The 14,638-nt window shown below is 38.5% G+C and overlaps 1 protein-coding gene across 1 annotated transcript; it reads left to right on the top strand.

Annotated features, from left to right (window-relative positions):
• Positions 1–2,032: 2,032 nt before the first annotated feature.
• On the top strand, positions 2,033–13,773 carry LOC111322390 (uncharacterized). The gene is made up of 3 exons (XM_022925470.2): positions 2,033–2,209; positions 3,008–3,248; positions 11,951–13,773. Exons 1-3 carry the CDS (start codon positions 2,048–2,050, stop codon positions 13,450–13,452), a joined length of 1,905 nt encoding a protein of 634 aa, XP_022781205.2. The 5' UTR covers positions 2,033–2,047; the 3' UTR covers positions 13,453–13,773.
• Positions 13,774–14,638: the final 865 nt, after the last annotated feature.

The following is a 14,638-nucleotide window of genomic DNA, read 5'->3' as shown; positions in this document are numbered from 1 at the left end:
ATATTTTTGCTTTTCAAACTGGTACTAGATTAGCGAGAACGTACATTTCTTTCAGATTTATAAAAATACCTGTCAATTTTTAGGCAAGAATATCTCGCTCCTGAGTTGAAGGATGAAACACGAGAGGTTAGTGGCACCGATTGTGAAATCAAATCACAGTTTTTACCCTGACAGAATTGTCAACCTCAAGTCATCGCGGCTACCAAGAAAATTGCAAGCTTTTAACATGTTAATTCAGTGTATCCGGCAATATCGCTTGTTTGATTTGCAGAAAGCGTGAAATGAGGGTGTTTTTCAAACAGTTATTAATACGCTTGGCAGGTGGAGATTTACAGGGATTTTAAAAAGCCAGTGAGATGTTAGGTCGTGTTTGTTTTGGCTGAGTCGATCCACTCGTCGCCGGCAGGTAGCGCTTCTCGAAAGAAGTCAAAAGATCATTCAGTTTTCTTGGGTGAGTAGCTTTCTGTGTCTCTTGTTTTTCCTGGCTGGGAAATCTCTACGGATGTAAGATACAATTTGCTACATAACTTTGCAATGATGTATCTTTCAAGAAGACTATATATCTCGGCCAAGTATACGTAATCCCATGATAAGGTTTTCCCTCATGCAATTTAAATGCAGTTAAAAGGTATGATCTTTTAAGCTAAAAATGTTTTCAGATTTTTTCTGTTTTTTTTTCTTTTAATTTTTTTTATTTTCTAACACCGATTTCTGAATTGAAAAAAAAAAAAAAGAAATGTTTTCCCTAAGTGATGTAGTTTCTGCGTCAGTGACGCAGGTGTATACAGAAAAAAGAAGATACAGAAAAACACAATTTTTTCAAAATAATAAACCGAAAAAAAAAAAAGAAAACAAATGCTTGGCGTGAAATGAACCACGGCTTCATTTGCTGTCTTCACAACTCGGCATATTTTTGTCAATCAGGTTAAGTTTCAGAATCACAGAGGCTTACTAATTGTTAAAAGCTTGCAGTTTTTTTTTCTCTAGACGTTTTGTTTCGCGTTTTAGTTCGAGCTAAAAGGATCAAGGAAAGAGGAAAAAAATTTAAAACATCCAGTCATTGAGGTTAAACGCAGGTGTATTTTTTGCTTCCTTATCAAAGAAAATACATATTTGTTATCCCTATACAGAAAAAAATCGTTTTACTGCTGAGAAGAGCAAAGGTGTAAACTTTCCGTTTCAGCATTAGAGTTTTAGAATTATGAGTTTTAGAATGAGACTTATCTACAAGAAATTTGTCAGAAATGACTCTTATGTTTTAAAATATCAAGGCTAAAATTACTGATTGTCTGGTGTATAACAAAAAAAATTCCTCCCAAAGCAATTGATAAACCCGAATAATCTCAAGTACTTTTATCTTGTTTTCTCTTTGCCGCTTGATATTATATTTAAAACCTTCAGTGAGGCAAGATCATTAGTGGTCGCCTCTATATCTATTTTGCCATCAGCTCCTTTCACAACAACTGCCACAAAATTTCTTAAGGCTTAAGGCTCGAATTCTCTTTGTCGAACACCTTAGATATAGACTAAAATCTTTAGGCCAAACTTTTGGGGGAGTTTTGTTAGATTTTTGTCGTGGTCAGCTTGTAAGTCATATTATTGTTACCATGTCGTTTTTCAGCCACTCAGGGCTCGAAACTGTTCTTTGACACTTGACTGTAAAACTGTTTATGTCTTTTTAGCCACGTCACCAATTCTGCATCAAAATTGAAAAATTGAGCCGCCTTCAATTTCATAAATTGCTTAATATTTAGAATTAGCTTCGTTCCTCTTCATATCCTCAATCATTTTCATTACTCTTGGTTTACTATTTCCATTTGATGTTTTGCTGTCCCGCCAAACTAACATTTTGTGTTTTATTCCCGTTGCAAAAAACAACTCATTATATTTTGATCTACGATCTTAGATTAAACTCTCCTAACTTTGTCCTTTCGTCCCTCCCGGCCATCACTGTTACAGGTAATTTTTTTTTCAGTTTAGTATCGTTACGCGTGTATCGTTTTCCATCGCTTTTTGGCAGGTGTGTTTTCAGGTAAGGTGTCACAGAATGTATCTTGTCCACTGGTCTGAGATGGAAAAAGTCCAGCGTTACTCTGGAGTTTTCGCTGCGTCGCCTATTCCCCAATCTCTGACCTTTGGTCCTTATAAGGGGGCGTTAAATATTTTCCTGAAAACCAACGATCATAAACACTTGGATTATATCCTTGAGGTAAGATGCATAATCTGTTTGTTAGAACTACGGGGGAGTCAAACCGACGAATTAGCCCCCCTTCCCCTCCCCCCCCGCTAAACACTCGCCAAACAGGGATATGCCTTCCAACAGGGTGTGGTTCTCAAGGTCTTGAGTCTTCTAACATCAGATTTTATAGCTATGCTTAATTTAACCGACGTTGTACTCCTAAAAGACTGTAGAATGTGTTAAAATGTGGCTTCGTGAGGTTGATATAGACTCATTTTTTTGGTGTTAAACGGGGTGGAAAATTAAACAGTTATCGATTTGCACTTCTTGGCCGTACCCCCTCCTTAAATCAGACTTCACTCTAACGAACAACAAGAAAGAAACGACACACTTTGTCTCAATCTGTGAAAAAAAACAAATTGCTTTGAAGTCAAAAGGTTCTTTCGTCGCATATGATCATTCAAAAGCTTCATTTAGGATCTTAGTGAATTAGTAATAAGGCTGAAATCATATCAATTCGTCATATCCATCCATACAGTGTTTCAATTCCTGTATGTCGCTTTTCGTTCTTTTTTAACGTTTTGCTTCTCCAGGTAGGCAATAGTGCAGTAGCTGCAGGGGAGGAGGGGTGGAGGAATGGGGGTCAGAGTTGAGATCGAGATGTATAGGTGCATTTGACCCACTCTTTTTCTCCAAAATGTGATTAGTTATTACAAAAAAAACTGGTCTTCTGATGAAGCCAGCAACGTGCAAGTGTAGGTCTCTTACTTCTCCCTCCCCACCACCTCTCTATTGAAAATCCTGCCTTACTCCTGTATCCGGTTTCAGGTGACCTACAAATGGGGCCAACTCATTTGGGTTGTCGATCGACATCTTTCTTGGGTCCCTTTCATGAACTTCGCACGGTGCCCTGAGGAACAAAATGTGGAGGTGTTCTTTAGCGAAGGGTCTTTTTTCTTTCGCACCATCGATAGAGTGTCCCCGGGCGAGGAACTGTTGATATGGCCGACTGAGAGACTTTGCAGAAGTCTGCGAGTGCCAAATTTTGTGCATCATGGAGAAAGAGAACGTAAGAATTCTTCATTGATTTCCTATTATACATCTTAAAAACTCCTTTCCAGCTCTCGAATTTTGCAATTCAAAATGCATTGGACCCGAGGTAAACATCACTGTATTGACGAGAAGCAAAAAAAAAATGTTTGATGTTATTTAAAAATTCACTTTTTTAGGTTTTTCATCTTAGTTCTCTTGCGGCAAATCAAAATTCGTTGTTTCTTTCCAATGGAGCAAACTTCCGTCCTTCCAGCTTCACATACAGAGTCACTTGCTTGTTAGAATAGAGTGCTTTGTGATTGAGTGAAACCACAGAGGCCAATCGTCGTAAATAAATTATCACAATGAGAATTCAGGGTTGAAAATAGCAAACGCTGAAGTGCGGGTAAACGCGCATGACCAAGCCGTGATTGTGTTTAGTTTTGCATCTGATTGGTTCAGTTGAGGACGCGGGTTTTTCTGAACCAATCAGAAAGCAAAGGAAACAAAACCAAAGGAATCCCGTATTACTTTCGGCACTCGATTAAAAATCACGCTATTCCATTAAATTTTTCCAACCAATCAGAGCACTGCGCCCCATTTCTCAATAAATCTTCATATTCCATGCTTGGTGGGACAATTTGTTACATCTGAGTAAAAACCTTACACGTCTTAAAACTAAACCTAAAATACAGTCGGGCCTGTAGAGGCTTAGTGTTAGGCGGTACGTTGCCAGCTTCGAATTTTATTCCCGTTAAACGCTGAAATTTTCACTTCTATCGAGCGGTCACGGTCATCCTCTACTTAGTCCCAACGGCCTTCTTTTATTGTCCTCCACCAGTATTGAACGGTCGCCGAAGGCGAGACGACTCAAATAAAACGAAGAATAATCTTTCAATTAATTTTGAATCCATGTTTCTCCCCCAAAATCAAATTAGTAGAATTTTCGAGCGAGATTCTGTAGATTAAGTGGTCAATTATGACACAAAGTGGCGTTGTTTATTGTTTTTTACAATACCCCTAGTCTGTGGAAGCTGTACTAAGCGGTCAAACTGCCATTCTCCGCAGGTGACCGCTTTATACAGGTTCGACTGTAATCATAACCATTAAAACGTCACAAGAACCACTGAAAACTCGAACTTATTACATATTAATTACATCAAGCGCGTGAAGAGGCGAGTGCAACCGCGATTAATTTCAGTTTTACATCTGATTGGTTGAGCGGAGGACGAAAGTTTTCTGAGGCAATCACAGAGCAGAGACAAGAAAAACCGATGCAATCCTGAATTACTCTTTATGCTCAATTGAATTTTCATTTCAGATAAAAATAATATCATAGTTAAGACCCCATAAACTGTTTAACAGAAATTTAGTGTCAAATTATCTTTAGTCCTTCACTCGACTCGGATAGGTAGGAATTTTTGCTCTGACAAACTTCTTAATACGGAAAAGACCGCTTAGAAATTTGCTGCGGTAGTGAATTTTCATTGGCAGATAGGTTGTGCTTTTCAATAGAAGTTAAGAAGCTTTCCGTTCTGCTGTAGTTAAAAGCTTGGACCTCCACCCCAAAAGCTGCGCAATTAGAAAGTAAAATCAGAAAGCAAATTCGGATCCGCTCTGACTTACCCAAAGGTTGAGCTGCAGAATTGAAGCGAGCTGGAGATAAAGAAAATGCGATATTAAAAAGTCAAGTGTGCGTCGCGAATGAATTGAGGAAAGTCTAGGTAAGACTCCGGTCAGATAAGGTCGAGGAAAAGCCCAAAATTCTTGTACTAAAAGACTGCCATACATACTTCTGCAGTGTTACAACTGAAGAAATTTGTAGAGCATTCTTTTAGTAGAAGAATGAATTACTAAAACAGAAACTCAAAACGCCTGGAAAGAGCTCGGGTCGAATTAGATCTGACTGGACGGAGAGTTGAAGTCTTCTGTGGGATTTGTTTAGAATCATGAGTGTAGTTTTCTTATTCTGCTCGGTTGATCCAAACTTTAAAAATCAATTTCAAAATTTGCGATAGAAAAACAGTCTGATTGGGTTCCTTCGCATACAACGCTGTTTTCCCCACATCCCAAATTAATTATCGGCCACGAAAACAGCCTTAAGAATAAAGAGCTATTCATGAGTTTCATAACATACTTTGTTTTTTTTTAACCTTTTTTTTTATGATTCTTTTACTTAGACCGCCAAACAACGAATTCTATTGTGTAAGTTGTAGAACGAGATCGGTTACTAAGCAGACATGGCCGTTCTTGAGGTATTTTTATTGTGTCTTTACCTCACCTCAGATAATAAACCATAGCATGTGTTTTTATTGTTCTCCTCATTTGATGTAATTGAGTGTTGAGAGGTTTCCTCGATCGACTCTCTCTAGCTTTCTCATGGAGAAAGCAAACCTCACGTCTAACGAAACTATAACCATGCGATTTAGTTGTCTTACTACATTCAGCGTATTAAAAAAACTTCACGGCTTTTGAGCTTTCTCTATCAGAAGATTGGCTGATGGAAGAAAATCGATTTTCTCGTTCGAATACATTTCTCGACCTGGCGCAAGGAATGAAACAGTAGTTTGATTTTAATTATCTTATTTAACCTTCGCAAAACCATTTATATTCAATTTTTTTTTATGAGGAGTCTGATTTAGGAAGAAAGTTCCATGCAATGCAAGATGTCTTGTTCAAAACGCTTTGTTGTATTGTTGACCACTTGTGTAATCTCTTTTGTGTCATTGTTCGGCTGAAAGACTTCACTATCTTTACATTGCTGTAGCATTTGCGATATAGGGTTATTGTCTCTTCGTATCTTTTTGTTCACTTTCTTATTTCCTAAGTGCGGCGATTGGACAGAATGACGAAAGTTATGAAAACAAGATAAGTTAAAAAAAAAAAAATGCTAGAATCGTAAAGTTTTCTTCACTTGGTGTCCTCAAGTTTAACTTAATGGCCGTTTATCGATGGCGTAAATTTTGGACAATGTCGACCAAAATCTTACTTTGATTAGTACTCCCATCAGAAATCAAGTGCGAAGAGGAGCTAGAGTTAAATAGCGTGAGTTACTGTGGTAAAGTCTCCCTCCAACATGTGGTTTCATTGTTCGATTGGAAACTGTTGTGTAATCAAGACTCTTTCATCTAAAAAAAAAGAAATGGCCGACACTATTTATTACAACATTTATTGTCGAAATTGAAAAAAAAGTTTTCCAAACGAACCATTTATCATAGTCTAAATCTACTTTCCATGATCATTAGAAAAAGGTGTTTTGTAGACCATATGAAATCTTTAGCGATTCCCTATATGACATAAAACCATTCAGTTAAAACCTGTTTTCCTTGAAGCCAGTTTCAATGAACGGGTTTATTAAATCAAAGAATTAGCAGCGACATAGGTTCAGCACCGAAATCTTTATGTTTTTATCGGTTTTTAACACAGAAATCATCTAAGAGGCGTGAAAGGGGGTCTCATTTATCGCGCCCAAAATCTTAAGCGTACCTAGCGTATTTCAAAAGAATATGCGTCAAAGCCCGCTGATTCAAATAAGTAAATCAACGCCTCCTCAGTGTGTTAAAAATAAAGGTTGAAAGTGGGTTGGATCGCTTGTTACTGGGCAAAAACAGCCGGTGTGAACTAGTGAAGTCAACCCACAAACATGTGGTGCATTGTGCTTGATCAGTGGCCTGGAAAATCACTTTGACAAAGTAACATTTCCGCTTATTTCCCCTTTGCGTCAACAAAAATAAAGTATCTATACCTTTATCATCCATATCTGGTCTTCTAGGATATTTGGGTAGTAGCCTTCGTTTATAAGGTGTTTTACAGCAATTGAAATGTATATGAAGACAAAAAGCGTAAGGAATGAATATTTTATGCAGCTTTTCAAAAGGTAGTACATTCATTGTAAAGATATCTAAATTTCTGCAAAGGATCAATCATTTTATTGTTCAACCCGACGCAAAAAGATGATTACTTCAGTGGTCAAGCTCCACAACTTTTGGCGAAAAACATTGATAGAAATAGCCTTTGAAAATGTACAGGTAAAATGTACGGTGAATTGACTTCATGGTGAGAGGTTTACGCAAAATGTACATCATGTTTATAGAAGCATTAAAATGTCGTTTCCCCAAATGAAGTTTCACGGGCAGGTGGATTACTCATATTAAACACTCTGGACCGTTAAAGATACAATGCCTTTATTCAAACAATGTTTATACTCTACATCTATTAGGCGTCCAAATTGAATAAGAAAATCACCCTGATTCTTTGAAACTAAGACTTATCTCCAACTTGTATCCTTTAGGCCGGCAAAAATCCAATAAAAATGTAATCATTATAACAGAATAACTGACGGAGCTCTTTTAAGCATGGAATTCGTTGCAATGAAGTGAGGATATTGTCGGCTGCATGATGTGTTAATTTCTTCTTCAACAAAACTAACTTAAAGTTTTTTGTAAAGAAAAAGGAACTTTCTTGAGAAATTGCATCGTTTTTTTTATTTATTCGTGCCTCCTTTTATGTTGCTGTCAAGGAATTGCCCAGAGTCTCACTGAAACGTTCAAGTGCCTCCTACCATTGAGGTTTACCTTGACAAATCAATCTTGTAAAAGGAATTGAAAGAGTACCTGTTATGTAAAAATTAGGCAATCCTCTCAACAGACGAGACACCCCGGTTTGAGAGACAGAAAGGATTGCTTTCTTTTGGTTACTTCCTTCTTTTTACTTTTTTTAGCGCGCAGAACTGGCGTACATTTTCACTGAGTATACTTAACACTGTCTAGGATAATTTGGGGCTGCTTCAGAGGACGTTATTGTTAACGAGTGCTTTTTTTAAATATAGATTTAATCCCTTCATGTGAAAGAAGTACTGACAAAAGAAAGTTATTTCAGTAGAATTGCAGCTTCAAATGGTTTTAAGAGAATAACTGTGCAATCTGAAAGCCCACGCTTCTTTACCTCGTGCAAAAAGACCGAAAGAAAAAACTCGATTGTGAGGAATTGGACGCTTTTTTCCGCTTTGTGAACGGATCGCAATGGAGATTCCAGGATTTGAGATATGTTCTACACGGGGGCTCGCAAAAAGTTATTTGCTCATTTTGACTCCAGTTTTACGTATGTGCGATGTAAAGTATCTTCCGCTACCAAGCGAAGCAAGCTGTTCTTCTGGTATCCCTATTGTTGGAGTAACATGTGATTTCTTTGTCTCAGCAGACAAACAAAACAGTGGGCGCATTGCAAATAGCCTAGCGGGCCTTGAAACGTATTCACATCGATTGTTCGGTAAACACTTTTTTTAATTCGATAATAGAAATTACCACGAAAAGTCTGTAAACAATAGCTGGCCTTTATTCAGTACTGATTGAATTTAAACGCGAGCTACCAAAGCATTCAAAACTTTGTTCGGAAGAGAAAAAAATGTAAAGAAAGTTATGTAAAGAGTATTTTTAAGTTGAAAGAGCTCGGAGTAGAAGCGACCTCAGCGGGGCGAAAATACTACACGACTTAACAAAAAAAAGAAAAACAAAAAACAAAAGAAAAAAACAAAGCAGAAGTTCTTATGCCGCTGTTTCAGCTTCAAGCCAATATAATTATTTGTGCAGTTTAAAGTTATTAAATGGAGAGGGTGTATTGATGTAATTTACCTTCGAATATTTTCCGCAAGTGTCAAAACGTTTTGGTTAGTGCTCAGAAAGTCTAGGAAACGTGGAAGGTACATGAAAAGTTAGGGAAAAGCTTGGATAAAGGCCGTTTTTCTCTCTCCTTTTGTCTCTTTTGGATGTCCGTATATGTTTGTCATTTGACCTTGACAGATAGCGTTATTTGGCTGTCAAAATAAATGGGTTTCTTGTGTGTGTTTTTAACAATTTTAAGATATTCGTAAATCTCTTTAGGACGTAGAGCCTTCTAAAGACATCAAAAATGAAAAGTTCCAACGTATGATCATATCAAATACTAGCGAAGCAAATCACACTGTACTGGATTGGTGTGATGTAATGAAGGAGAAATGATACTTTTGTTTTATTAGGTATTCAGCCGAATTTTGATTGTCACTTTCTGAGAAGTCTTTGGTTCATAAGCATTTTTTAAAAATTTTGAATTAAAATTTTACTGCAAACAGGGTCATTATTCATAATTTTAAAAGCGTTATATCCAACTCGCAATTCAGTTTTAGATAATGAGCGCTGTATCTGTATAATGATAGCCTATCTTTTTTTTTTCCATAATCTTTTCTGTAGCTTTTGTGGCTTGATAAATGAACGCACGTTGGAAACTTTTTATTTCATTTAATGAAACATGACACTGAGAAACACCTTTTTGGCTGATAACTTTTATCGGACTGATATTATTACTGGTATATATTTGGCATATTTTTCACTTGCCCGGACGTCATCAACAATAATAGAACAATTTATTAGAATTCTAATGATACTACGTTCTGTTAAAACAAAAAACATTTTGGGAGAAGCTCAAGACCACGCTGGTTTTTAGATTTCAGTGGCACCGAATTTACTTACATGACAACCATTTCCCTTTGCAGCGAGTTCGATATTTCTTGTTTTCAAGTGCAATTTGAGTTCGGTCAGGCGTTCGGCCGCAAAACAAAAGAGCTATCAAACTATTTAATCTTCCGCGGGAATTTGCAGCAAAACGGAAATTTTTAGTGTTAATTTGGGTAGCTGGTAATTTACTTAACACGGCAGCCACGCGCCCGGGTCTGCAAAGCTGAATATTCCATCTAAAACAACCTCTCATGAAACACGAGAGTCTTTGCAACAGTTGGTTTGCAATAAACACACGCACACTTTCCTGAAAGTGGATTTTTGATTTGTTAAGACGTCATTTTTGAGGTTGACGGCCAAATCCTAAATTTTCTGTGGCGCTTTCTCGTATTAAGATACCAAAAGATCGTGAACCCTATGTTTGTATTTCTCGGTAACACCTCCTATGAAGTAAAACAAGTTTGAATATAAATATCGGGTTGATTGAACAGGTTTTCTGCGACCAGAAGCAGACATATTGAAAATTGCAGTAATTCAAACATTTTCATGGATTGGAAGATCACCTGCGAAACACTGAATCTTTTCCCTTATCCATAGTAATGTCGTCTTTGTATAGCGCATATTATTGCGGTAAACCACGATCCCAGTCATTCTAAAGAAACAGCGAGGCTAATTACGAAGACTCATTATTTAATGTTAAAGTGTCATGATTCAGGAATGACTAACGGAATTTAGTTAAGATACCATTAAACGAGAAAAATTATTTCTCATGTCAGGAAGTTCACAAAATGCGACGGAAAGGTGAAAATCAGCATAGTTTGCCAAACTGTCGCAAAATAGGCCGTCGTTTTTTTAAACTATAACGATTTCAAGCTTTGAATCACTAGCAAGCAAACTTGTCAGCCCTGGGAGATTGAGATCTCGAATTCTCGGGTCCTAATTGCTCACTTAATTGTGTAGACGACATTTAACAAGGTGCTGGTTACTTTTGTTTTCTTTTCTTCAGGGTACACATTCTCTCACATTGAGCCGTATCGAACAAAACATTTTGCGCTTCCTAGGTACCTACATTGTAGCGCTTGAACGAACAATGCAACACGTGCACCGAGCACTGATTTCTGTTTCGCGACCAGCGTAAGTCATTTAAAGTCCCTTCTAGGAGCAATCTGGTACCCGAGTACCTCAAATGATCCACTAAAATGGCTCACCCGTTTCGGTTTTCTTGAGAACTTTAAAATTCGCTGGTAAGTTAATAACCGGTCCAAGTCTGTCCGTGTGTACCGAAGGAAAAGATCTTGCACGTTTCGAAGCCTCGATCTTGCTTACACATCTGTTAGCTTAAGATACATTCCAAGGACAAAGGATTTCGCTTCCCGGCCGCGTGTCAAAATTATATATGTATAAAGCGTGATACTTCTATTGTGCGATATGAACAGCCAGCCCTTTGTGGCAATTCTGAGATATTTAGGCAGCAAAGGGCGAACTAAACAAATCCCGTCATCGAACCACTGGCGGGTCACGTGTGTTGAGTACGGCCACCATTCAACACCTGTAGAATGAAACGTTCTTGAATCAAAAAGCGTGGAAAGACGTTCGTTATTTACCGGTTTCCGCTGATTCTGCTTTCCAGCTATCTCTCTTGCAGAGTTGCTCAGCTGTTTGCAAAAGGCTCAGCTCACGTTTTTTGACCGCTTCCTGATTTCCCCCGGGCAACGGTGCCCATTAACGACGAATTGATGTGAAAAGCACCGTAGACGGCGGCATCTGATTGGTTGGAGTCATTGACAAAAGATCTAACAAAAGGCTCTGAACGACCCTCGTGGCAAACTTTATTGTCTCGGAAATCAGTGAAATTCACTTGGTGCAGTTTGTTAATCGCGTTTCTACTATGCGTTTGACACATTTCGCCATGCTCTGCTTCTTCTCGCGCGCACTAATAGTAACAGAGTATTTACGACCCAAACAAAAATCCCTCATTTCGATAAAATCCAACTTCCTCCAGCTAATAATTGTGAAGCTAATTACAGCATGGTTTGTTAATAATAAATGAGTCTTTGAATATTAATAACCTTCCTCGCTCGAGCTCCGATATTATTTTAACTTCTCAGCCAGTGATGAGGGCGGGGAAAACTGGAGCGCCTCGCACGTGTCAAGAACTCGCTGCTTAGCTGTCCCGCGAAGCAATGCTCTGATTGGTTAGTATACTAGCACGTGTCATTAACTCTTGCTACACCTGTCGCTCCTTTCACAGGTGAATACCAATATATTTGTCACCACTGCTCGCAAGTGTTTGCATTCCCAAACACACTTAAAACGCACATCGCATTTGAGTGCGCCTCAAACCGTGGGAAGAGCTATAAAGAGTCCCTGTTTCACAGTCAGCGAACACACTCATACACCAGTTGCCTTCCAAGTAGAAACAACCCGCCGAATAGGCCGTCGAGAATGAGCACTTTGTTTCTGACTCCAAATTCGGATACGGACGGGATACAGGTATCGAAAACGGACAATGATCCACCGCTCAACCTAAAACACGATGGAGAAACAACCAGGAGCGTGCACCACCATAACGGCAGTGCGTTCCTATCCGAAGTTTCTGTTCACGACGACAAACCCATCATAAACGGAGGACATTCTTCAACTGGACTAAATTTATCCAACAGCATGGGTTGTTTGAACGGTTTAAATGGTTTTAATGGCTTCAACAACCTATCACTGGCAATGAATCAGTTTCCATTCCTCTCCAACTTCAACACGGATTCTTTTCTGATGAAAGAGAGCCCGAAATCGCTACAAAACTCCGTTGGGGATAGCTCATCGTCTTCCAAAGCTTCACCACCCTTTTCGCTGCACTCAAGCTCAGCCGATTTGCAGGTCGTCAAGTCTCCGGACAAGCTCCAACCAGTTCTTACGCCGCTAACACCAGTGAGCTTACCATCTTTTACTGCGGAAACGTTTGGAATGAAACCGGATGGCCTCAAAAATTCCTCTCTCGTTCCTCCTGTTAATCAGTCGCAGCCGTTTAGCTCGGCTAGCTTCAACGGTTTTAAGAGCCCCGAGCTTGGAAATGTGCCAGTTTCCTCAGAATTTCCTTCAATCTCGCGACCACTCTTGAGTGAACTAAACGGACTTAATGGAATGAGGTACAACTTAACGCAGGAATCTGCGTTTTCGCAAAACCAGATGGATATGTTAAATAATCCAGCGTTTCTTCTCCAGCCCCGGCCACCTCTTTGCAGTCCTTCGTCGATACCGTTTTTCAAATATGGATTTCCACAGGGTTTCCCATCACTAAATGGCCAACCGGTCATGAATCCTACGAGTCCTATGATGTTTGGAGCGGAACAAGGCGTCAACAGACTGCCTTCTTCCTCCACAACGCCGAACCCCGATGGAACTGGCTTAAACGGGGATCAAATGACACCGGACAAGCCGAAAACAGGTTGCAATGAGGAAATGATAAACGATTTGAACTCTAAAAAAGTTAATAAGGGATATCTGTGTGAGTTATGTGGCAAGTTGTACACCCGCAAGTACGGGCTTAAAATCCACATGCGTATTCACACGGGCTACAAGCCTTTAAAGTGCAAATACTGTCAAAAGAGGTTTGGCGATCCGAGCAATATGGCGAAACATATCCGCCTTCATGCTGTCGGAGACACTCCCTATAAATGTCAGTATTGTGGTAAAGTCTTGGTCAGGAGGAGAGATTTGGACCGACATATAAAATCAAGACACCCAAACGGACGTTAAAATGGTAAATTTGTTCATGTTTTTAAATCGAATTTCATAGGTCTAGCTGTAAGTTTATCGAGAGATAAAGGAACTTCTGTGAAGATATTTCGTACGACATTGAGCACTCGATAACAATTTTTGGTCAGTTTAGGCCTTTCATTTTGAACATTCGTACGCAATAGGGACGTTGTATTCGCATTCTAAAGTTCATATGTTTGTACAAAATTCTCCAACGTAAGCATTGTAAAGACGAGAAAAACATTTATAATATAAAAAGGAAGTAAGATATAAATTTGTATGATAAAGTGAAAAGCAAAATAAAAAAAAGTGCTATTTAAATGGTTTGCTGTCTCTACCGCGCGCAGGCCATAATTTATTAATTTGATATTCTTTCTCGTTGTTTTCTTTCAAAACTTATTCATCGACCTGTGAAGTTAATTAAATGAATAAAATTTCTCTAGCCATCTTTTGAAATTCCCTGGAAACCTTTCCAGCTTTGTTTTACGCGTTGTCTTTGAAAAATAAAGGACAAAAAGAAAAGATTGATTCGACACATAAAAGACGTTGTTTTGCCGACATAATTTTCTTCATTACGAAATCAGGCTCGTTCAAATGACGCATACAAAATCTTACGTACCGTCTGCTATAAACTGTTACGAATCGCGAAAGCGACGTTGGCAAATCTACTTTGGTATCAAAAACGAACTGGTGGTCTAATTCTGTTGATTGTCGAGCAAAGATTTGAGAGGTTTACAAGCAAAAGCTAGATCATTCACAGTCAAAAACAGTACGCGTAAACTTGTCTTTACAACAAACAGTACCCCATAGCGTTCACGGTCTTGGAAAATAATTCTCTCTTTTTGTGAATCTTTAGATTATCACGGAGCCTTTCTATTTACATGTAACTTCAATTTAAATGCCTTTTAAAGGCTTTTACATCCAGCAGCAAGACATGGCGAGTACTTTGTTTAGCGGAATTTAATCATATAACAACACGTTTCACTCAACAAAGAAAGCGATATCTCAACAATAGTGCGCTCTCCTAACAGGTTATTTTGTCTTGAATAAAACTCGTTTGGAAAACAAGAGTTGTTCAACCGATAAGTTTCATTTCTGTTCAATGATTTAATGAAACGAGGACTGTTTACTTTGTCTTAGTGGTGGTAGAAAACCCATTCGCATGAATGGTCGTTTGGTTAATATC

Source organism: Stylophora pistillata, chromosome 8 (assembly GCF_964205215.1).
Source record: "Stylophora pistillata chromosome 8, jaStyPist1.2, whole genome shotgun sequence".
Lineage (NCBI taxonomy): Eukaryota > Metazoa > Cnidaria > Anthozoa > Scleractinia > Pocilloporidae > Stylophora > Stylophora pistillata.
The sequence above is the reverse complement of the archived record's forward strand: the minus strand, read 5'-3'. Positions and strand labels throughout refer to the sequence as shown.